Below are 24,291 nucleotides of genomic sequence, written 5' to 3' on the forward strand. Positions count from 1 at the left end.
GGAAAAACCACTCCGAGGCCAGTTCAGGAGAAATCGGAGTGAAGGACCCCTGGGATGGGTGTTCTTCAGGGGATAAAGCCAAAGCTACCTTTGTCACTACAAGAGCATCTTCTTGTGCCAGGCTTGGTGGGTGCAATGGACGCGGTTGGTGCCCTGACCAGGCTACCTTTACCGGGAGGGATGTGCTCAGCCCTCAGCTGCTATGAGAGTTAGCCGCTAATATTCCTAGCTGTCCCCTTCTCTGGAGACGTACAGGAGCGCTGCCTTGCCCGGGAGCTTATATTGTTCTCACCTTCCTTCCCCCACATCAGGGAAGCACACCGCCAGTGACTAGCTGACACAAGTACCTTTCTTGTGTTGGGACCAGCCCTGTGGTGCAGTCCACACTCCAGAGCTCCCCGTGGGATCAGGCTGAAGGAGGCTCCAGCAGAGACCACATCCTTGCTGAGCTCTTTCTCCTGCCCTGTCTGCTTTCTTTCACTCCCTCTCTCCCGAGACCCTCCCTCCATCGTCACATGCGCCTGAGCCTCTGTGTCAGGCTCTGCTTCTGGGGAACTGCACCCACGGCAGTGATCCTGGGGCGACTTGCCATCGGGGAGCTCAGAGGTTTCCTTATATGTGTTAATAGCAGCGTGCCATCCCCACTTGGGCAACCCCAGAATGCCTCCACACAGCTAACTCCTGGGTTCTTCCAGCTCAGGGACACACCCAGATGTGCCGGCATGTCATCGTACAATGAACAGGAGCTTAGGAGTCAGACAGCGGCTCAGTGCACATTTCAGCTCTGCCCCCTTCCAGCCGTAAGACTTTAAGAACATTGCTCTGTCTTTATACGAGCTTCCCCAGTGGTTAAAATGTGAATCCTTCCAGCGGCTCACATAAGAAAAGGTACATGTGAGTGCCTGGTGAATAATAAGTGCTCATTAATGGTAGCATGGATTATTTCAGACATGCTCTTCTTCACAAACGTACAAGTAAATATATAAAGAAAATGAAATACAAATTTAAAACACCCGGAGTCTCTCACTGGAGGATGCAGTTTCTTGCCATACATGTTTTATTCCCCATCTGTGCCACTTCTGGCCACAGGCTCGGGGAGCTCAGGGCTTTCTTTTCAGAGTTCTTTCTTCACCCGACCTTCTATTTTATCTTTTATCAGAGGACTTGTCTCCACGGAGCTGAGCTGATTCACAGCTCCAGTGGAAATCAGGGCTAAAAATGTCTGGTTACGGTCTTTGTCCTGTGTTCCCTCAGATTAGAATAGATGACAGTTGGATGTTTGCTATGTCATTCCTGGGAAAAGATGGTCCACGCCACCGCCAGACCCCACAACTGATGCCAGGCGGGCAGAACTTCAAGACGAAATCATGTATGTGGTAGGAGACCGACGGCAGACAAAACAACTGCTTGGCAAGCTCTGTTTCCCATCCTTCCCCGCAACAGTCCCACTAGACGAGCCTTTAGCCTTTCACTGTGCCGAAGCTGCAGAGCGGTTATAGGGCTGGCCTTCAGTTCCGGGGCAGGCAGTGTGTTCAGGAGGTAAGCACTTACCTGGATTTGAGTCCAGCATTCACTAACTGCAAGAGCTTAGACCAGTTCCTTCTCTGAGCCTGGTGAACAGGCACTTACCAATTCATTTCTTCATTCATTCATTCAGAAAACGTGTTCTCTGGGCCAAGTTCCATGCTTGATTCCCCTGGAAACTCAGAGATGAAGAGTGACGGGCCCATACAGGGTTACACAGGGTTAGACTTTAAAGTTAACGCTCTTACTAAAGTTAGGCTCGGCCGGGCTCTGCTTCCAGAACAAATAGGCCCTGGAGTCTCTGTGACTTAGCACAAAAGCTGTGGGTGTCTTCTCACTCACACAGTGTCTGATGTGGGCTGGGTGGTCCTCATCTGTCTTGGAAATGAGCCTTGAGTCACCAAGGCAAGGGAAGGGGGGCCCAGAGCATCCTCTAGAATGGATTTAAGGCAGGAAGTAGCTCCCATCACCCCCCCCACATTGGCTGGACCCCAGGCCCTCAGCCCGCACCTGACTGCAGCGGGGCTCAGGCATGGGCAGGAGCCCGTGGATGTCGGCGAGCAGCCACAGGTTCTGCCACAGAACTGCTGGCGAAGATTGCCTCCAGGCAGAATTACCTTGCATAGCCTTTGAGACGACTGCAAGGCACAGAGTGGGGACACATTTCACTCCTCAGTGACGACCTTTATACCAGCTCTTAATCCCACACAGCCAGTACTTCTGTGTGCGCATGGACAGCTGTTTCTCTGCTTAAGCACCAGATGAAACTTCTGACTTGCCCTTGGGGGCCAGAGGGTATGAAAAAGCTTAGGCACGCTAGAACCACACTTAACAGAGCAAGAGGGTCATGCTCATACAGCCACTGGGGAAGGACGGTCCAATTCATCTTCTCCTTCTCGAACCCCGGGCGGGGCAGACACTCATGGAGGGGAAGGGCCGGCTGGATTGCCTGCAGCATCTCAGCTAACCTGTCTCTGCTGTAAACTCACACGAGTGCACTGTGCACGTGACGCTGTGGGGAAGGTCAGGCCTCTAAGCAAATGAGCGTAAGAAAGTGTTAGAGATTTAAAGTTCGTTTAGAAAATAGTGAAGGCCTTGAAAGAAAGCTAGAAATGAACCCTAGCTCTAATTGGGGGGAGCAAACATCCGGAAAGCTCTCATAATGGAGATGACGTGAGTCTGAAGATGACTCAGTGCTCTCTGGTTGGTCCCATGGGGAGGGACAGGGAGGACAGAGGACCAAGGTGAACAAAGGCACAGAAGCAGGCAGAAAGCAGCCCTGTCAGCGAGATGCGATTCACCCAGAAAGCCAGCTGACTGGCCGCAGATGGTCAAATAGATGAACTCCATCGATACGAACAGCTTCATTCTCTGTGATGACTCAGCAGGAATGACGGTCCTAATCTCCAGACTGTGTTCGCCCATGACTTTGACTTTCTTCTGCCCAACCTACCACAGTAACCACAGTAACCCTTGGAATTGGAATAGAATGAAAGACATAGAAAGCACCTCAGGGATTGTCACGGTTAGGATGTTTGAAACCTCAATGCTTTGCCCATCTTTGCCGTATCTCTGCACCATCCTTACTATTCCTCAATGTTTTCCTTTAAATCAGCTTTCTCCTGTTTACGTATATGTCCTACTCTATCATGCAGTAATATCCATGAAATAATAGGTTTTAGTGTAATCTATGCTAACGTGTAATATGGTTTAAATCAGTAGGTGACCACTTCACATAAAAAAACACCTATCTGCATTTGAAGTATCTGTGGCACTTTTTGGAACTCTCTGGTCCAGTCCCTTCATTTTAAAAATGAAGAAACTGAGACTGGGGAGGAGGGGTCATTTGCCCAGAGTCACACAGTCAGTTAGTGGCGGGGCTGGGGCCCTGTCCACAGCTCCGTCTGCTCTGCCAGGACAGCTCCCCCTTGCTGTCCGTCAGTGTCCCAGCAGAACTGAACTTTGTCCTTGCTCTGCCCAGTCCTGCATAGGGTGGGGTCTCCTGAGTCCCGAGCCTTGTCTCAGAAGCAGTGGCCAGTCCCTCCTGCCTTCTTGCCTCCAGGGGAAGGCCCTTGAGCTGTGATGTAGAGATCACAGAAATCTTCCTCTCCTCCTAGAGCTATACGCTTGTTCTGTTAATGATGAAAATAATGACCATATTACTGATCCTATTTTACAGTGATGGGAGATGAGGACCAGAGAAAGTAAGTAACTTGCCCGTGTCACAGAGCTGGTACACCTGGACTCCAGCTCCAGTGTGTCTGCTTCCAACCTCCACCCAGTCTCCACTCACTGACCCCTTCCCTGTCTCTGCTTGCTCTCCCAGGAGCTCATCACCGCCTGGTACATCGGGTTCCTGACGCTCATCCTTTCTTCATTTCTCGTCTACCTGGTTGAGAAAGATGTGCCGGAGGTGGATGCCCAAGGACAAGAGATGAAAGAGGAGTTTGAGACCTACGCGGATGCCCTTTGGTGGGGTCTGGTGAGTCACCACCTTGAAGGCTGCCCAGTGAGGATTGGCTGTTAGGGACAGAGAGAGATGGAGGGCGTGGCAGGGACGCGCTTGGTCGCGCAACTGCATTCTGCAGCCACAGGGGAGAGGAGGCCTCCTCCATTTCTGAACCTGCCCCTGGGAGACACCCCCTGCAGGGGAGGCCCTTGGAAGGGGCTTTTCCATAGTGTTTATAAGAAGTCAGAGCTCCAAACAGTCTGGGCCTATGGTCACTCAGGGACCTCACCTCATTCATCGTAGGCTGTCATCAGCCAGGCCATTCTGTGCAAACAGACACAGTGGCAGATGTAGATGTGTGTACCCAGACCCTCAAACACACCTAGAGACACACAGCCCCACACCCACAGGACATGTGGTACTAAAGCATTGCTCTAAGCACTTTATAAATCTATTTTAAGCTGAAATAACTCTTATTATCAGCCCGCTTTTAAAAATGGGGAAACTGAGGCATGAAGTTGAGTAACTAATTCCAGGACGATCTCTGAGCCAGTTAGTGGTTGACTTGGGATTTGAACTCAGGCATTTGGGTTCTAGAAGCCAAACTCTTAACTGCTCCGAAAGCCTGCCTTCCATGTTTATAAGTACATGTGCGCTGATAACCTACACATGTAAACACACACAGGAATATTCAACTCATACCAGGACAGACATGGACACAGACCTTAGCCATGCACACATATACACACAATACATATGAATATACCCACAAGAGCACATATATTTAGAATCATGGCTATACACAAAATCACACATAGGCAAATATACACATGAAGTGTGTCACATACACATGTTTGCAATTATTGAAATATTTGTTGACTGATTGACTATAGGGAGGAAATCCTTAACTTAGAAACAGGTGTGGTCTCAAGGCTCCCATATAAATTCGCTGGTACTTAGTACCTTCTCTCCCGTGGGAATCTTTTTTTTTTTTTTTTTAATTATTAGCACTTTTAATTATTATTTATTTATTTTTTTGGCTGTGTTGGGTCTTTGTTTCTGTGCGAGGGCTTCCTCTAGTTGCGGCAAGTGGGAGCCACTCTTCATCGCGGTGCGTGGGCCTCTCACTATCGTGGCCTCTCTTGTTGCGGAGCACAGGCTCCAGATGCGCAGGCTCAGTAGTTGTGGCTCACGGGCCTAGTTGCTCCGCGGCATGTGGGATCTTCCCAGACCAGGGCTCGAACCCGTGTCCCCTGCATTGGCAGGCAGACTCTCAACCACTGCGCCACCAGGGAAACCCTCCAGTGGGAATCTGATTCTAAACGGGAACAGCACCCCGGTCAGTACAAAGGCTTATAGGTGAAGCTCAGCTGATACATCAGTAATTTCCTCTCCCTGGGAAGCCGCGTGTCTGAACTCTTGTCTCTTCAGATCACACTGGCCACCATTGGCTACGGAGACAAGACGCCCAAAACGTGGGAGGGCCGTCTGATTGCAGCCACCTTTTCCTTAATTGGCGTCTCCTTTTTTGCCCTTCCAGCGGTGAGTATCTCGGGTGTTCTCCCTAGTGTGACGGGCAGGATCCCTCACCGCGTGGCCCCAGCTCTGCTTTCCAGCCTCATCTTCCATCGTCTCGTATCTTGAATTCCAGCTCTATCAACTCAATAACCATCCCCGTAGCATGGTTTCCCGTCTCTCTGCCATAGGCTGTGCTGATCCCTTCGCCAGGAGTGATCCCCCCAAACACCTACTCCTCTTTCAAGACCCAGTTTCTTTTTTTTTTTATTTTTTTTTATTGAAGTATAGCTGATTTGCAATGCTGTGCCCATCTCTGCTGTACAGCAAAGTGACTCATAATGATACACATAGAGACATTCTTTTTTTTAATATTCTTTTCCCTTATGGTTTATCACAGGATATTGACTATAGTTCCCTGTGCTGTACAGTAGGACCTTGTTATTTATCCTCAAGACCCAGTTTCAATGCTGCCTTCTTTAGGCTGAGTTAGTCCTTCCCTCCTCTGGGCATAGCTCTGTAAAGGCATTTCAGACCCCATGCTGGGATTGCACATTTCCAAATCTGCCTGCCCAGAAGACTGTGAGCTCCTGGGGAGCTGAGATTATGTCTTTCACCCATGTATTCCTTGCACATAGCAGGTCCTTTGTATATGTGAGTTCCCTTCCCTTGCCCTGTCACTACTGGTTTATATAAAAAATGCATTTCCCTCAAGAATAAGTTTTGACCCCTGATAGAGTAACTTCCCCAAAGCCCAGTACCCATCAGTGTAATAACAGCAATAATAATAGATAGCACTTGTTGAACATACTGTGTACTAGATTCATGCCAAATGCTTTACCTACACCATCTCACTTAATCTTTGTGACAACATTAGGAGTTTGGCACTACATTTATCTCCATTTTCCAGATGAGAAGACCGAGGCTTAATTGGGTTAGTGAAGTTTCCACAGTCGCAGGCCTTTTGGGTTGTGGAGCCAGGGACCCAGGTCTGCTCATTCCAAGCCTGGCTCTTAATCACAAAGCTTGAAGAGAACCTTCTTGTGTAACAAACCCTCTTCCCTGCCCTTCACCTCCCATCCTTTGGTTGCTAATGTTCTTTGTCCACTGCAGCCCTACCTGGTCTATTTTTTTCCTAAGCTGTTTGACCTTGGGCATATGGCCTTTCTGATTCTCAGTTTCCTTATCTATAACAGGTGAGGGGCAGTGAGGGTGCGACTTGGTCTCTGAATTCTCTCTTGACTTGAAAAGGGTGTGTTCCTACCTGTGTAATTCATATGAGAGTCCGACCTGGGTATCAAAACAGATCACAATTCAGAGAGATTCCAGCCAGAGTAAAAGCCTCAAGTGACAATTCAAGCAACTAAAATATTTTTTAAATTCCCTTAATAGTAACTGGGAATCTATTCTGCATCCTACTCCTTACTAGGCAGTTCCTATTACATTATCTCACTTTTTTTCCTAACAGAATTATGAGGTAGGTACCTTTATCCTACTTCCGTGTGGAAGAAAGTGAGATGCAGCAGAGAGGAGGCTGGCCCAGGGTCTCACCGCTGGGAAGTGGCAGAGTCAGGAAGCCCTGGCTTCAAGGCTCCACTTAACCCAGCTCCTACTCCCTGGAAGGGAAAGAAGGGATCTTTCCTCCTCCCCTTGGCTCAGTGTTGTCCTGCTCCTGGGAGTCGCGGTGGTGGGGGGGGCGGGGGCTCCGGGAGAGTCTGGGTGGGGCTGACTTCAGGGCCTGACCTCTCCCTTCAGGGCATCCTGGGGTCCGGGCTGGCGCTCAAGGTGCAGGAACAGCACCGTCAGAAGCACTTTGAGAAAAGGAGGAAGCCCGCTGCTGAGCTCATCCAGGTCTGTCTGCCTGGGGATGAACTGGAATGGGACTCAGATCCCGGGTAGCTGCCTCTGCTTGTGTGTCTGTGTGTCTTTCTGTCTCTGTGTGTGTGTCTGTCTCTCTGTGTGTGTCTGTAGGCAGCCAGGCGGCAGTGGGTGTTGGTCTCCTGCCAGCTCTCCATCCTTCTCTCTCCCCGAACCGTGGGCTGGGGGTTGGGGACCAGAGTGAGCGTTGGTGGGAGAGGCAGAAGGTTTCCTCTTTCACTTCAGAGAAAGTTCCTGCTTTGTGGTTTTATGGGCCACTGGGAGCGCAGAGAATAGGAAAAGAGAGAGAGCGTTCTGGCTCTAACTGCCTGGGACTGAGTGTCTGCGTGACCACCCACTCGTGAACTCGTGTCCAGTTGGAGCGGGTGTCTCTGTGGGTCAGATACAGGATGGTACATGATGTTACCCTCCATACTGTAGTTTCTAGGCCAGTGCTGATCTCTAAGAGCCTGCTCTATCTTCGCAGACCCCAAACCATCATGGTATACAGAAGACCTAGTATATTAGAATCTAAAACTCATCTCCCGGGCTGTCTCTTGTACCGGGAAATGCACAGAAGTGGCACAGAAGACTGTTTGTCTTCCTACCTGTTTGAGAAATCTCAAGGAATCTTGCAAAGAGAGTAATCCCTGCTCCTTTCAGGGATCTTCTACCCAGCACCCGCGTCCCCCGTCCACTGTAGTTCACCTCTGCACACCCCACACCATCAATTATAGCTCCGAGATGATGGGGTCAAGGAAGGTCTTCTTCCCATAGGAGCTACAGAAAGCCAAGAATCCGGCTTCTCTAGATATGACCTCACTGCACGTTTTACACTTAGGTGTCAAGGGCTTTCTGTTTTAATGTTGTGGGATTCCATGTGAAAGTCTCAGGTGACACCAGGTCATTCCTGCCCCTCTTTTCTCCTCCGCAGGCCGCCTGGAGGTACTATGCTACCAACCCCAACAGGATTGATCTCGTGGCGACATGGAGGTTCTATGAATCAGTCGTCTCTTTGCCGTTCTTCAGGCAAGTGGCCACTCATCTGAATGCTCAGAGCGTGACTGACCATCCCTCCCGTGGGTCTGTATTTGTGCCTGTGGCCTTCACGGTTTCCCGGAGGGCGTCCTTCAGGGCAGTGGTTCCCAATCTGGGCTGCAAGTTAGAATCATTAGAGCTTAAAATATCCCAATGCCCAGACCATACCCGGGCTGATTCAATCAGAATCCCCAGGGTTGCAGCCCAGGCATCAGTATTTTTTAAAGCTCCCCAGATGACCCCAGGGTGTCACCCAGCGTTTCCAGCTAGACAGTGTGGAGTGGCTGAAAGGGGAGGTCGGGCCAATGTTGGAGCAGGATTAGTGGCTGAGGAAGTGAGCAGCCAGTGCAGTGGGCCACCCTGGCGGTCCTGGAGGCCCCAGCACCTGCGCATGGCCTGCACCCCGAGACCACTCTGGACAGGGGGAAAGGGCACGGGAAAGAAGCAGCTGGGGGGTTCTCTGGGGGCCCAGAGATGTTGTTTTGTGTTCTCAGAGGTGGGAGATTAAACGAAAGCCTTCAGGAAAAAAAAAATTAAAACCTCTTCCTATGGCCAGCACCTAAGTTATTTTTTTTATTGTTTTTTTTAAATTTTCTTTTGGCCACGCCACACAGCTTGTGGGGTCTTAGTTCCCCGACCAGGGATCAAACCCGTGCCCCCTGCAGTGGAAGCGCAGAGTCCTAACCACTGGACCGCCAGGGAAGTCCCTGGCCAGCACCTATGAAAAGGGAGAGGGTAATGAATACTTATTGGATGTCCAATAGGTTCCTGGAATCCAAGTTCACATTTCATTTAATTCTCACAGGCATCCTATGAAATAAGTCAGAGGTTCTCAAATGTTAAGGTGTGTTAAAATCAGTGGGGGACTGTAAACACCAGATCCTGCATCCACCTTTAGCAATTTCAATGACGTTAGAGTAGCTAAAGCACCTCACACAGGCGCCCCTGTTGATTCTGACACAGTGGCCCATGGTGCATCCTTGGAGACAGGCTGGGTGGTCGGTACCACCAGGCTTCTCTCACGGATGAGCCAAATGGGGCTCCGGAACTTTGGTCATTTTGGCCAGCGTCAGCCACGTCTAGAGGCCTCCAAAGCCCATGATCTTTTCACTACTTGGGCTTCTGAAATAGACCACACCTTGCCAGATTTTTTTTTTTTTTGAATTTTTGAATTCTATTTTATTTATTTTTTTATACAGCAGGTCCTTATTAGTCATCAGTTTTATACACATCAGTGTATCCATGTCAATCCCAATCGCCCAATTCATCACACCACCACCCCCCACCACTTTCTCCCCTTGGTGTCCATACGTTTGTTCTCTACATCTGTATCTCTGTTTCTGCCCTGCAAACCGGTTCATCTGTACCATTTTTCTAGGTTCCACATATATACATTAATATACAATATTTGTTTTTCTCTTTTTGACTTACTTCACTCTCTATAACAGTCTCTAGATCCATCCACGTCTCTACAAATGACCCAATTTCGTTCCTTTTTATGGCTGAGTAATATTCCATTGTATATATGTACCACTTCTTCTTTATCCATTCGTCTGTCGATGGGCATTTAGGTTGCTTCCATGACCTGACTATTGTAAATAGTACTGCAATGAGCATGGGGTGCACGTGTCTTTTTGAATTATGGTTTTCTCTGGGTATATGCCCAATAGTGGGATTGCTGGATCATATGGTAATTCTATTTTTAGTTTTTTAAGGAACCTCCATACTGTTCTCCATAGTGGCTGTATCAATTTATATTCCCATCAGCAGTGCAAGAGGGTTCCCTTTTCTCCACACCCTCTCCAGCATTTGTTGTTTGTAGATTTTCTGATGATGCCCATTCTAACTGGTGTGAGGTGATACCTCATTGTACTTTTGATTTGCATTTCTCTAATAATTAGTGATGTTGAGCAGCTTTTCATGTGCTTATTGGCCATCTATATGTCTTCTTTGGAGAAATGTCTATTTAGGTCTTCTGCCCATTTTGGATTAGGTTCTTTGTTTCTTTAATATTGCGCTGCATGAGCTGTTTATATATTTTGGAGATTAATCCTTTGTCCGTTGATTCGTTTGCAAATATTTTCTCCCATTCTGAGGGCTGTCTTTTCATCTTGTTTCTGGTTTCCTTTGCTGTGCAAAAGCTTTGAAGTTTCATTAGGTCCCATTTGTTTATTTTTGTTTTTATTTCCATTACTCTAGGAGGTGGATCAAAAAAGATCTTGCTGTGATTTATGTCAAAGAGTGTTCTTCCTATGTTTTCCTCTAACAGTTTGATAGTGTCCAGTCTTACATTTAGGTCTCTAATCCATTTTGAGTTTATTTTTGTGTATGGTGTTAGGGAGTGTTCTAATTTCATTCTTTTACATGTAGCTGTCCAGTTTTCCCAGCACCACTTATTGAAGAGACTGTCTTTTCTCCATTGTATATCCTTGCCTCCTTTGTCATAGATTAGTTGACCATAGGTGCGTGGGTTTATCTCTGGGCTTTCTATCTTGTTCCATTGATCTTTGTTTCTGTTTTTGTGCCAGTACCATATTGTCTTGATTACTGTAGCTTTGTAGTATAGTCTGAAATCAGGGAGTCTGATTCCTCCAGCTCCGTTTTTTTCCCTCAAGACTGCTTTGGCTATTCAGGGTCTTTTGTGTCTCCATATAAATTTTAAGATGATTTGTTCTAGTTCCGTAAAAAATGCCATTGGTAATTTGATAGGGATTGCACTGAATCTGTAGATTGCTTTGGGTAGTATAGTCATTTTCACAATATTGATTCTTCCAATCCAAGAACATGGTATAGCTCTCCATCTGTTGGTATCATCTTTAATTTCTTTCATCAGTGTCTTATAGTTTTCTGCATACAGGTCTTTTGTCTCCCTAGGTAGGTTTATTCCTAGGTATTTTATTCTTTTTGTTGCAATGGTTAATGGGAGTGTTTCATTAATTTCTCTTTCAAATTTTTCATCATTAGTGTATAGCAATGCAAGAGATTTCTGTGCATTAATTTTGTATCCTGCAACTTTACCAGATTCCTTGATTAGCTCTAGTAGTTTTCTGGTGGCATCTTTAGGACTCTCTATGTATAGTATCATGTCATCTGCAAACAGTGACAGTTTTACTTCTTCCTTTCCAATTTGTATTCCTTTTATTTCTTTTCCTTCTCTGATTGCCGTGGCTAGGACTTCCAAAACTATGTGGAATAATAGTGGTGAGAGTGGATATCCTTGTCTTGTTCCTGATATTAGAGGAAATGCTTTCAGTTTTTCACCATTGAGAATGATGTTTGCTGTGGGTTTGTCGTATATGGCCTTTATTATGTTGAGGTAGGTTCCCTCTATGCCCACTTTCTGGAGAGTTTTTATCATAAATGTTGAATTTTGTCAAAAGCTTTTTCTGCATCTATTGAGATGATCATATGGTTTTTATTCTTCAATTTGTTAATATGGTTTATCACATTGATTGATTTACATATATTGAAGAATCCTTGCATCCCTGGGATAAATCCCACTTGATCATGGTGTATGATCCTTTTAATGTGTTGTTGGATTCTGTTTGCTAGTATTTTGTTGAGAATTTTTGCATCTCTGTTCATCAGTGATATTGGCCTGTAATTTTCTTTTTTTGTAGTATCTTTGTGTGGTTTTGGTATCAGGGTGATGGTAGCCTCATAGAATGAGTTTGGGAGTGTTCCTTCCTCTGCAATTTTTGGGAAGAGTTTGAGAAGGATGGGTGTTAGCTCTTCTCTAAATGTTTGATAGAATTCACCTGTGAAGCCATCTGGTCCTGGACTTTTGTATGTTGGAAGATTTTTAATCACAGTTTCAATTTCATTACTTGTGATTTGTCTGTTCATATTTTCTATTTCTTCCTGGTTCAGTCTTGGAAGGTTATACCTTTCTAAGAATCTGTCCATTTCTTCCAGGTTGTCCATTTTATTGGCATAGAGTTGCTTGTAGTAGTCTCTTAGTATGCTTTGTATTTCTGCGGTGTCTGTTGTAACGTCTCCTTTTTCATTTCTAATTTTATTGATTTGAGTCCTCTCCCTCTTTTTCTTGATGAGTCTGGCTAATGGTTTATCAATTCTGTTTATCTTCTCAAAGAACCAGCTTTTAGTTTTATTGATCTTTGCTATTGTTTTCTGTGTTTCTATTTCATTTATTTCTGCTCTGATCTTTATGATTTCTTTCCTTCTTCTAACTTTGGGTTTTGTTTGTTCTTCTTTCTCTAGTTCCTTTAAGTATAAGGTTAGATTGTTTATTTGAGATTTTTCTTGTTTCTTGAGGTAGGCTTGTATAGCTATAAACTTCCGTCTTAGAACTGCTTTTGCTGCATCCCATAGGTTTTGGATCATCGTGTTTTCATTGTCATTTGTCTTTAGGTATTTTTTGATTTCCTCTTTGATTTCTTCAGTGATCACTTGGTTATTTAGTAACGTATTGTTTAGCCTCCATGTGTTTGTGTTTTTTACGTTTTTTTCCCTGTAATTGATTTCTAATCTCATAGCATTGTGGTCAGAAAAGATGCTTGATATGATTTCAATTTTCTTAAATTTACTGTGGCTTGATTTGTGACCCAAGGTGTGATCTATCCTGGAGAATGTTCCGTACGCACTTGAGAAGAAAGTGTAATCTGCTGTTTTTGGATAGAATGTCCTATAAATATCAATTAAATCTATCTGGTCTGTTGTGTCATTTAAAGCTTCTGTTTCCTTATTTATTTTCATTTTGGATGATCTGTCCATTGGTGTAAGTGAGGTGTTAAAGTCCCCCACTATTATTGTGCTACTGTCAATTTCCTCTTTTATAGCTGTTAGCAGTTGCCTTATGTATTGAGGTGCTCCTGTGTTGGGTGCATATATATTTATAATTGTTATATCTTCTTCTTGGATTGATCCCTTGATCATTACATAGTGTCCTTCCTTGTCTCTTGTAACATTCTTTATTTTAAAGTCTATTTTATCTGATATGAGTATTGCTACTCCAGCTTTCTTTTGATTTCCATTTGCATGGAATATCTTTTTCCATCCCCTCCCTTTCAGTCTGTATGTGTCCCTAGGTCTGAAGTGGGTCTCTTGTAGACAGCATATAGATGGGTCTTGTTTTTGTATCCATTCAGCAAGCCAGTGTCTTTTGGTTGGAGCATTTAATCCATTCACGTTTAAGGTAATTATCGATATGTATGTTCCTATGACCATTTTCTTAATTGTTTTGGGTTTGTTTTTGTAGGTCCTTTTGGTCTCTTGTGTTTCCCACTTAGAGAAGTTCTTTTAGCATTTGTTGAAGAGCTGATTTGGTGGTGCTGAATTCTCTTAGCTTTTGCTTGTCTGTAAAGCTTTTGATTTCTCCATCGAATCTGAATGAGATCCTTGCCAGGTAGAGTAATCTTGGTTGTAGGTTCTTCCCTTTCATCACTTTAAGTATATCATGCCACTCCCTTCTGGCTTGTAGAGTTTCTGCTGAGAAATCAGCTGTTAACCTTATGGGAGTTCCCTTGTATGTTATTTGTCGTTTTTCCCTTGCTGCTTTCAATAATTTTTCTTTGTCTTTAATTTTTGCCAGTTTGATTGCTATGTGTCTCAGCGTGTTTCTCCTTGGGTTTATCCTGTATGGGACTCGCTGCACTTCCTGGACTTGGGTGGCTATTTCCTTTCCCATGTTAGGGAAGTTTTCAACTATAATCTCTTCAAATATTTTCTTGGGTCCTTTCTGTCTCTCTTCTCCTTCTGGGTCCCCTATAATGCGAATGCTGTTGCATTTAATGTTGTCCCAGAGGTCTCTTATGCTGTCTTCATTTCTTTTCATTCTTTTTTCTTTATTCTGTTCCGCAGCAGTGAATTCCACCATTCTGTCTTCCAGGTCACTTATCCGTTCTTCTGCCTCAGTTATTCTGCTATTGATTCCTTCTAGTGTATTTTTCACTTCAGTTATTGTATTGTTCATCTCTGTTTGTTTGTTCTTTAATTCTTCTAGGTCTTTGTTAAACATTTCTTGCATCTTCTCGGATCTTTGCCTCCATTCTTTTTCCGAGGTCCTGGATCATCTTCACTATCATTATTCTGAATTCTTTTTCTGGAAGGTTGCCTATCTCCACTTCATTTAGTTGTTTTTCTGTGGTTTTATCTTGTTCCTTCATCTGGTACATAGCCCTCTGCCTTTTCATCTTGTCTATCTTTCTGTGAATGTGGTTTTCCTTCTACAGGCTGCAGGACTGTAGTTCTTCTTGCTTCTGCTGTCTGCCCTCTGGTGGATGAGGCTATCTAAGAGGCTTGTGCATGTTTACTGATGGGAGGGACTGGTGGTGGGTAGAGCTGACTGTTGCTCTGGTGGGCAGAGCTCAGTAAAACTTTAATCCGCTTGACAGCTGATGGGTGGGGCTGGGTTCCCTCCCTGTTAGTTGTTTGGCCTGAGGCAACCCAACGATGGAGCCTACCTGGGCTGTTTGGTGGGGTTAATGGCAGACTCTGGGAGGGCTCACGCCAAGGAGTACTTCCCAGAACTTCTGCTGCCAGTGTCCTTGTCCTCACGGTGAGCCACAACTCTCCCCCCCCCGCCCCCCCACCTCTTCAGGAGACCCTCCAACACTAGCAGGTAGGTCTGGTTCTGTCTCCTCTGGGGTCACTGCTCCTTCCCCTGGGTCCCGATGCACACACTACTTTGTGTGTGCCCTCCAAGAGTGGAGTCTCTGTTTCCCTCAGTCCTGTCAAAGTCCTGCAATCAAATCCCACTCGCCTTCAAAGTCTGATTCTCTAGGAATTCCTCCTCCCGTTGCCGGACCCCCAGGTTGGGAAGCCTGACGTGGGGCTCAGAACCTTCACTCCAGTGGGTGGACTTCTGTGGTATGTGTTCTCCAGTCTGTGAGTCACTCACCCAGCAGTTATGGGATTTGATTTTACTGGGATTGTGCCCCTCCTACCGTCTCATTGTGGCTTCTCCTTTGTCTTTGGATGTGGGGTATCTTTTTTGGTGAGTTCCAGTGTCTTCCTGTCGATGATTGTCCAGCAGCTAGTTGTGATTCTGGTGTTCTTGCAAGAGGGAGTGAGAGCACGTCCTTCTACTCCGCCATCTTGGTTCCTAATCTCAATAATCTAAGCTTTCACCTTAGGAAACTGGAGGTGCCCGCAACTTGCCACTAGTTGCGCTCAGGCAGGAAACGCGCTCACCGACACCATCAGCAAAGTGCCCAAAATCCTTGCCAGATTTTAGACACTGTGGTCCAGAGCTCAGATTTTTAAGTGTGTGGATAGAAGGCTGGGTGGATAGGACCCTTGAGTTGGAAGAAGAAGTAGAGGGACACTCAGAACTCATACCTGGAGTGGGGACCCTGCTCTGAAGCGTGTTTCTGCCATGTGTCTGGGTTCATGAACCATAGCATGACCCAGTGCTGGACGGGTGGCTCCCCCCAACCCCATCCCACCTTCCCACACTCTCATTGTGGAACTTGCGACCAGGCTCTGAACTCGGCCTCAATTTTCCCTCCACTTCCATCACCGGACTGTCATAAAGATTTAAGAAAATTCATGACATCATGACTGACTCATTTCCCTGCATAAAACTTTCCACTGGATAACCATGATGAAGAGAACAAGGTCCAAAACCTGACCACAACCCACAGGGCCCCAGAACCTCAGGGTCCTGCTTACCTCTCCCATCTCAGCATCTATGGTGCTGTTACTCCCAAGAGGGTCTAGTGGCATGTGGCACTTTCTAGTCCAGGCATTCGGTCCACCAATATTTTTGAGCCCCTTATACATGCTAAGGATTGGACCAGACCATGCAGGTCACGAGTGACTTGTGAAGGACTCTGACCTTGATTCTGAAAACGAAGAGAAGCTATTGGCAACAGAGAATGACATGATCAGACGTATGTTTCAGGAAAGTGACAGGAGGGAGGATGGATTGGACAGGCTCAGGATTCTACACAAGGAGATCAGCTAACAAAGGAATGCAGGATTCAGGGGAAGAGGAAATGAGAGCTTAAACCAAGGTAACAGCAGTAGGAAGGGAGGATAGAGGGAGGACCTGAAAGGGAATAAGCACAGGGAAAGAAACTCAGGGAGTGATGACTTGTGGGAGAGTTAACGAGATGAGAAGAAGCAAGGCTTCCATAATGGAATGATAAATTTTGGTTTACTAACTTTGTCTTCTTACTTGTAATTAGATTTACTCAGAAGATGATCTCTGTGATTCCTTTTGATTCTAACATTCGATTGTTGCTATAATCATTTTGGGTTTGGGGTAGTATCAGCCTTCCTCGGGATAACAAGGGTCTTAGAATGGGCAGGTGGTTCTCCTGAAGAGAACAGAGTGACCTTGAACTCAAAAACAAGAACTTGTGCAACCACATTGAATTCTGAATCAAGAAGATTTCTGTTTGCTTTGCATCCCAAGGTCTTGGCAAGAGGACCATTCTTTTGGGTTGATTTATTATAAATAAGGCATTGTCCTAGCTGTCGGAGACTCCAAGGAATACATTGTGCTGCAGACAGCAGCCGTGATATGGGAATGGCTTTTAAGAGAGAACATTTCTTTCTTTTTTTCAAGGACAAAAGTATAAAGCCACTAGAGAATTCACTTGGCAACCATTCTGAAGCAAGGCCATCCCTTGGGAAAAGAATGTCGCCCCCATATTCCAACCCACTCCATATGTTTAATGGCAAAAAAAAAAAAAAGTAGCTGATAATACACTGGTGTGTCCTCACCTGCTTCCTAAAGGTTTTTTTATTTGATTTACTTTTTTGAAAAAACACTTTATTGAGATATATTTCATATACTACAAAAGGATTTCGCATACCATAAAAGGTACCCTTTTAAAGTAACAATTTGGTAGGTTTTTAGTATATTCACAAAGTTGGGCATTGATCGCCACTATCTAATTCCAGAATATTTTCATTACCCCAAAAAGAAACCCTGTGCCCTTTAGCAGTTACTCTTGGTTCCCTCTTTTCCCCCAGCCCTTGCAACCACTAATATTTCCTCTCTCTATTCTGCCTATTCTGGACATTTCATGTAAAAATAAAATCTTATAATATGATTTCTTTCACCTGTCATAATATTTTCAAGTTGCATCTATATTGTCTTGTGTATCAGAACTTTATTCCTTTTATGGCTGAATAATATTCCATCATATATACCCCATTGTATTTATCCATTCATCAGTTGATGCATATTTGTGTTATTTCCACTTTTTGGCCCATGAACATTTAGGTACATGTTGTGTGGATATGTGTTTTCAATGCCCTTGGGTATATACCTAGGAGTGGAATAGGTAACTCTATGTTTAACATTTTGAGAAACTGCCAGATTGTTTTCCATGGTGGCTGAACCATTTTATAGTCCTCCAAAAGAATTTGAAGGATGAAGTTGTGTAGCCCATTTCTAAGAGTGGTGTCATATCAGTTTCCAGCAAGTGTAGTTCTTTGTTAATTTGCAAGTATGTGTGTGTATATATACACACATGTGTACATATGTGTATGTATATACATGCATATTTTGGGCTAGCAGTGATGAGTGATGGTATTATTACCTTTTTTGTTTTTCTTTTATAATTACTTAAAATTATAAAATCATTACTTTTGAATTGCAAAGAACCTCGGAGAGTTTCAAGTCCCACCCCAATTTTATATGAGAAGAAACTGAGGCCCCCAGCAGCTCAGGAACTTGCTCAAGGCCACACATCATGTTGGGCATAGCTGGGATCAAACCCAGGTCTTCTGATTTGCTGGCCAATGGAAACTGTGTAGACCTGGTAGAAGTAGGTGGTAGGAGGCTGAGAAGGTACAGGAAGATGCTGGGGGGATGGCAAATTGTACATCCTCATGCACAAGCAGAGAAGAGAGCAGACATTAAAAACCAGGTGTTACTTACCACCAACAAAAAAACATGCACACAGATTTGTTCCCTAAAAGTGATAGTAGAATTGTCTATAGCTGCACTGTCCTATATGGTAACCACTAGTTACATGTGGCTGTTGAGCATCTATTACTAGTGCAACTGAGGAATTGAATTGTTAATTTTCTTTAATTTTAATTTAAATAGCCATATGTGATTGATTAGTGGCTACCATTGGACAGTGCAGCTTTGGAATCATTAGATATTAGAATTAAAATGGAGCTGAGACTTAGGCCCAAGAAACAGAAGTTACTTGACCAAGAAGACCCAGTTAATTTATCGTAGAACCAGAACTTGTTCTTTTTATGACCAGGGTCAAGGTTATTGGAGTGCTTAGAAATGGAGAAGGGGAACTATATGCAGTAACCCTTTGCTACGGCCAAACAACAATGGATCTGTTTTCGTACAGGCTATCTCATTTAATCTTTAGAATGTCCTGGGAGATAAGTAGAATGGGTAACTCCATTTTTCATAACCCCAAGCTTATAGGTTAAGAATCAGAGCATCAGTGAGATTAATCAGCTTGTCTAATGTCACCCAGCTAGTAAGCAATGGAGCAAAGATTGGAACCCAGGTCTTATGCCAAAGCCCATTATATCTCTGAAAAGAAAGAGTTTTTTAAGGAAAAAATTGGATGAAAGTAAGATGAGACAAGTTTTGTTGAGATAATAATACCCTTTTCTGAAGATTGTTGTTGTGAAGGTCAAACTGAATAAAATGTGCGAAAGTACCTGGCCCATCCTAGGTGTTTAGTCTCTGCTGGTTGAATCTGTGCTGGAAGGAAGCAGTGGATTTATGGCACAGAGGAGAGAAGAGGGCAAGGAAGACACTAAACTCCCAAAGCACAGTCCTGGGAAGCCACTGTTAGTGACAGCAGGGCTAGAACATCCCCTCTGGAATGTGGTTACAAATCCTTTCTTCATTTATCCATACATTCGGCAAGTATTTAACTGAGCATCTCTTACGTGCTAGACACTGGGCGTGGCATTGGGGATAGAACAGTGAACAGGAGAGGGTCAACCGTGCTAGTCCTGTCACATGGTTGATGGAGACAGGGACAGAGAATTGCCTACTGGGTGTTATCTCTTGGAGTGTGTTGGGGCTTTGACTAGAGCAATTGCAGTGGAGCAGTGGGCAGAAAGCCAGCTTACACAGGCCAAAGGGTGACAAGGAAATGAGCACGTGGGGACAGTGAGTGCAGATGACACAGCTGCAAGGGATGTAGGGCTCAGGTTTTATCCTTGATGAGAATGGAATAATGGTATAATGGTAGAGAGGGGTATAGGCGGATGCGGTGGTGGTGGAGGGGAGGGCTAGAGGAGAGAGCAGGATGGAGGGCATGGGCTTCAAGGCACAAGTGAAGCCGTCAGCAGGAGCATGGACCCTTCATCCATCAGCACTGAAGGGAAGCCAGTGGGTGAGACCAGGTATAAGATTGTCAATATGGTGGTAGGCCCATGCAGCAGATCTCTGCTGAGGTCAAGGTCACTGGCTGTGGGGGGAAGTGGGGAGGTGGGGGAGTTCTGATGATGGAGGGAGAGGCATGGAATCATTGTCCTGTAGCATGAGAAAGGAATGGAAATGGTGCCTCTGATTCTTTTTTTAAATTGAAATATAGCTGATTTACAATATTGTGTTAGTTTCAGGTGTACAGCATAGTGACTCAGTTATATATTGTTTCAGATGATTTTCCATTATAGGTTACTACAAGATCCTCCCTGTGCTATACAATAAATCCTTGTTGCTTATCTATTTTATGTATAGTAGGGTGTATCTGATAGTCCCATGCTCCTAATTTATCCCTGCCTTTAGCACCGCCCCCCACATTGCCCTCTGCTCCCATCCTGCCCTCGGCCCACTCCCTCACCTTTTCCTTCTCCTCTTTTTTTATTTTTTTTTTGTTTAAAGAGCTCCTGACTTATTTATTTATTTACCTTATTTTTCTGGCTGTGTTGGGTCTTTGTTTCTGTGTGAGGGCTTTCTCCAGTTGTGGCGAGTGGGGGCCACTCCTCATCGCGGTGCGCGGGCCTCTCACTATCACGGCCTCTCTTGTTGCGGAGCACAGGCTCCAGATGCGCAGGCTCAGCAGTTGTGGCTCACGGGCCTAGTTGCTCCGCGGCATGTGGGATCTTCCCAGACCAGGGCTCGAACCCGTGTCCCCTGCATTGGCAGGCAGATTCTCAACCACTGCGCCACCAGGGAAGCCCTTCCTTCTCCTCTTACTGCCGTCCCTACTTTTCCTGGAGCCAGAGACCCAGAGGATTCTAAAAAGTCAGAGCTTTTTCTGTCCACATGCCTCAGGAGGGGAAATAGGCCCAGAGGATGTGTCCAGCTCAAAGCCACACTAGACCCACAGGCTGAGCTGATGCATGAACTAGAAATCCTTAACTCTCCAGCTGGTCCTTTTGCTCGTCTACCAAGACACCTCATATTCTGTCCCCATTTCTCCCACCCCTGGATCCCAACGATAGTCCAGGTATTCATTCAGTATTTCCTGTGCACTTACGAAGTGCCAGGGTATGGGGTGCTCAGGTTTTAGAGCTGAGAAAAGCAGAGGCTCTGCCCCCGCACGACCATGTAATTCTAAGACAATGTGATCCAGTCCAATTCCACATACGAAGATATTAGCTCAGCCTCAACCCTGGGAATTTAGATAGAAACACCAGGAGGAGCCCCTCCAGCTGGAACTTAAAGGAAGAGTAAGACTGTTCTAGGCAGAGCCTGAGCGAAGTCTCGGTTATGAATGTGTGTAGACTGCGTGTGGCCTCATGGTTAGAAGTGTGGGCTCCGGAGCCAGGTCACCTAGGTTTGAATCCTGACTCGGCTGCTTCCTGGCTGCGAGACCTTGAGCAATTGACTGAATCCCTCTGTGTCTCAGTCTTCTCATCAGGAAAATGGGGGTGATAATAATACTTACCTCATAGGGTTGCTACTGATGATTAAATAAGTGAATCCATAAAAAGCACTTAAGGGCTTCCCTGGTGGCGCAGTGGTTGAGAATCCGCCTGCCAATGCAGGAGACACGGGTTCGAGCCCTGGCCTGGGAAGATCCCACATGCCGCGGAGCAACTAGGCCCGTGAGCCACAAGTACTGAGCCTGCGCGTCTGGAGCCTGTGCTCCGCAACAAGAGAGGCCGCGATAGTGAGAGGCCCGCGCACCGCGATGAAGAGTGGCCCCCACTTGCCGCAACTGGAGAAAGCCCTCGCACAGAAACGAAGACCCAACACAGCCATAAATAAATAAATAAATAAAAATAATTTAAAAAAAAAAAAAAAGAATGGGAGAGTTCTTAAAAAAAAAAAAAAAAGCACTTAAAAGAGTATCTGCCTACTAATTACCGGACAATAAATATTAGTGATGATGATGTCGACTGTAATGATGATGGTGGTGACAGAGTGATGGGGTGTGTGGCTGCTACGTTATGAAATTCCTGGTTTCCTGATCTGTCCCCACCGCTGAACAGATCACCTGAACCCAGCACAAGGTGTGGGGCAGAGTAGGTGCTCAGCAACCATTCTGGGGATGAATAAATGAATGCATGGCTGAGAAGAACCTTGGAGTTCAGAGCCAGACCTGTTAGGTCACAGGAGGGGTCTGGGGTCTGGCTGGGGAAACCCATGTCATTCACTGGCTCTCCTCCACTTGCACCATCTTGTCCCAGAGCTCCACCCTGCTCCTTCGTCTTCATCAAAGGGAAGCTTGGGGACAGATTTTGGGGAGAGGGGGAGCTGTTGCCTGTAATTTATGCTGTGTTTATTTTTTTCTCCCCCGTCTCCTCACAGGAAAGAACAGCTGGATGCAGCAGCCAGGTATGTTTGTGATTATGAAGCCTCTTCTTCCCACCACTGTGTCGGGACAGAGGGTCCAGTTGTGTACACTGTAGGGCCCCTGGGCAGTCCTGCTGGTCGTGAGATAGAGTTTTGGGGTTCACTGCTGTTGCTGGTCGCCATTTTCCTCTGCCAATTTCATGTTAATTTACTCAAGGACAACTTAACTGTGATCATAGCAACAGCCATATTTTGAGTGTTTCTCCTCTGGGCCTGGAGTCCTGCATGTGTTATCTCATGTGGTCCTCACATCCACACTGAAAGATCGACTCTCGTGTCTTCATTTATGGATTGAGGAGACAGGGGCTCAGAGACGTTGAGTTACTCCGCCTGGGTCACACAGCTACTGAGGAGCAAGACCAAAATTCAAACTCAGGTCTGAATGTTAAGACCATGTTATTTCCATTATATCTTGCTTCGTTCGCTTCTTGGACTCACAGATGGTTCTTCGAAACGTGAATCAAGACTATAATTCATGATCCCCAGTAAACCATGCTCACTACAGGCTGCTGTAGAAACAGGTTGAGCTTCTGCATAAGTCCTCTCTCTTCCTTTTGGTTCCCTCTCGAGAAGATGTCACAGTATCAGGGAAACTATGGGCCCTGCTCGAGATTGTAAAGGAAGACCATCTCTTGCAAACAGTTTAACTGTTTGTATACAAGTCATCCCTCTATATCCACAGGGGATTGTTTCCAGGACCCTCAAGGATACCAAAGTCCGCAGATGCTCAAGTCCCTTATATAAAATGCCAGAGTATTTGCATACAACCTATGCGCATCCTTCTGTGTACTTTAAATCATCTCTAGATTAGTTATAATACCTAATACTTTGCAAGTGCTATATCAATAGTTGTAAACACAACATAAATGCTCTGTAAATAGTTGCCCGTATGTGGCAAATTCAACTTTTATGTTTTGAAACTTTCTGAAAAATTTTTTCGAATATTTTTGATCCTCACTTGACTGAACCTGTGAATGCGGAACCTGCAGATATGGAAAGCCACCTGTATTTATAAATAGAAATAATTATAAATGTAAATATACATTATGTATATAATATAGATTTAAAGTATTACTGTTGACAAACTACTTGTAAAGCCTCTCAGTCAATCTCCTGGACACCAACTCAGCTGTTGTCCTTCTAGAGCTGACAGATTGGGCAGAGGAGGTGGTGGGACCCCTAGACCATCTGTATGGGAACCACTTAATCCTGCCTGGAAGGAACAGACAGCACCAGTTAACTCACAGACAAAGACACAGTTTGGACTTTCTCCCTCCTTTATGCAGACTTTCAAATGGAGGGAGCATTTCTTGCTTGGAACCAGTCCGGACTCTAGGGGGCATCTGGGGAGATTGCAAAGGAGGGCTGACCACTGACAATGACAGTGTCAGGAGACATTTGCTAGAAGACCTGCAGCAGCTCATGCCTCACAGAGGCAGAGCGGGAAGATGCCTCAGAGATCCTCCTCTGGATGCTTTTACAGAAATGAGTCCCCCCCAAGAAGGCAGTCTCACCCCAACTTACAGAAATCATGAGCTCGAGGGGTTACGCAATCTCAGGACTCCCCATGGAGTTCTCTTTCCCCCTCATCTCATGACTAATGGGGTTTTAAATCATGCAGGTGTTGACATTGCAAGTGAATTACTGCATTGACCTTTATATCCTTTTCTATGCAGACACGAACAGAATTTAGCCAAATTGGAATGTATGTGCAAAATACCGCTGTGCACTGGACTGGGCACTTTGGTTTCTTTGGACTTAGATGCATTTTGCAGCTTTGCTGGCCATGCTTCTCCAGTTATTGAAAATGGGCTCTCTGAAATCTGCTCATCACCTTACTCATGCCTCTGTCAAGAACTCTCCACTCTGCCAGGGGTACACACAGAGGGAACGTACATTCCATGATTTCTTGGGGTTAGAGTTGCTGGGTGTTTTCTGGCTCATCCTCTTCAGGAAGAGCTAGGTCAGTTACATAAGCCACTCAGCCTCCCTCATCCAGGCTCAGGGTGCAGCGCTTCTGATTTGAACAACAAATAGGTTTGGCTGATGGATTGGCAGGGGAGATGGCAGGTGTGATTGTGGCCGTGAAGCTTGGAGGTGGTGCCGGAGATCTGGAGGAAGGATGGGTGAATTGTCGACAGAGGAATCAATTCTTTTACCGAAGAAGGCAGGGAGCAAGGAGACCAGAGAATGGTCAGCC

General features: G+C 45.5%; 1 protein-coding gene across 1 annotated transcript in view; it reads left to right on the top strand.

Annotated features, from left to right (window-relative positions):
• KCNQ3 (potassium voltage-gated channel subfamily Q member 3) overlaps positions 1 to 24,291 on the top strand; it is a 304,476-nt gene that overhangs the window by 245,476 nt on the left and 34,709 nt on the right. The window contains 5 exon segments of the mRNA XM_082363767.1: positions 3,851 to 4,006; positions 5,405 to 5,515; positions 7,244 to 7,339; positions 8,280 to 8,374; positions 22,047 to 22,073. Of these exon segments, the coding sequence (XP_082219893.1) occupies positions 3,851 to 4,006; positions 5,405 to 5,515; positions 7,244 to 7,339; positions 8,280 to 8,374; positions 22,047 to 22,073 (485 nt within the window).

Source organism: Balaenoptera borealis (genome assembly GCF_965194805.1).
Source record: "Balaenoptera borealis genome assembly, chromosome: 17".
Taxonomy (NCBI): domain Eukaryota; kingdom Metazoa; phylum Chordata; class Mammalia; order Artiodactyla; family Balaenopteridae; genus Balaenoptera; species Balaenoptera borealis.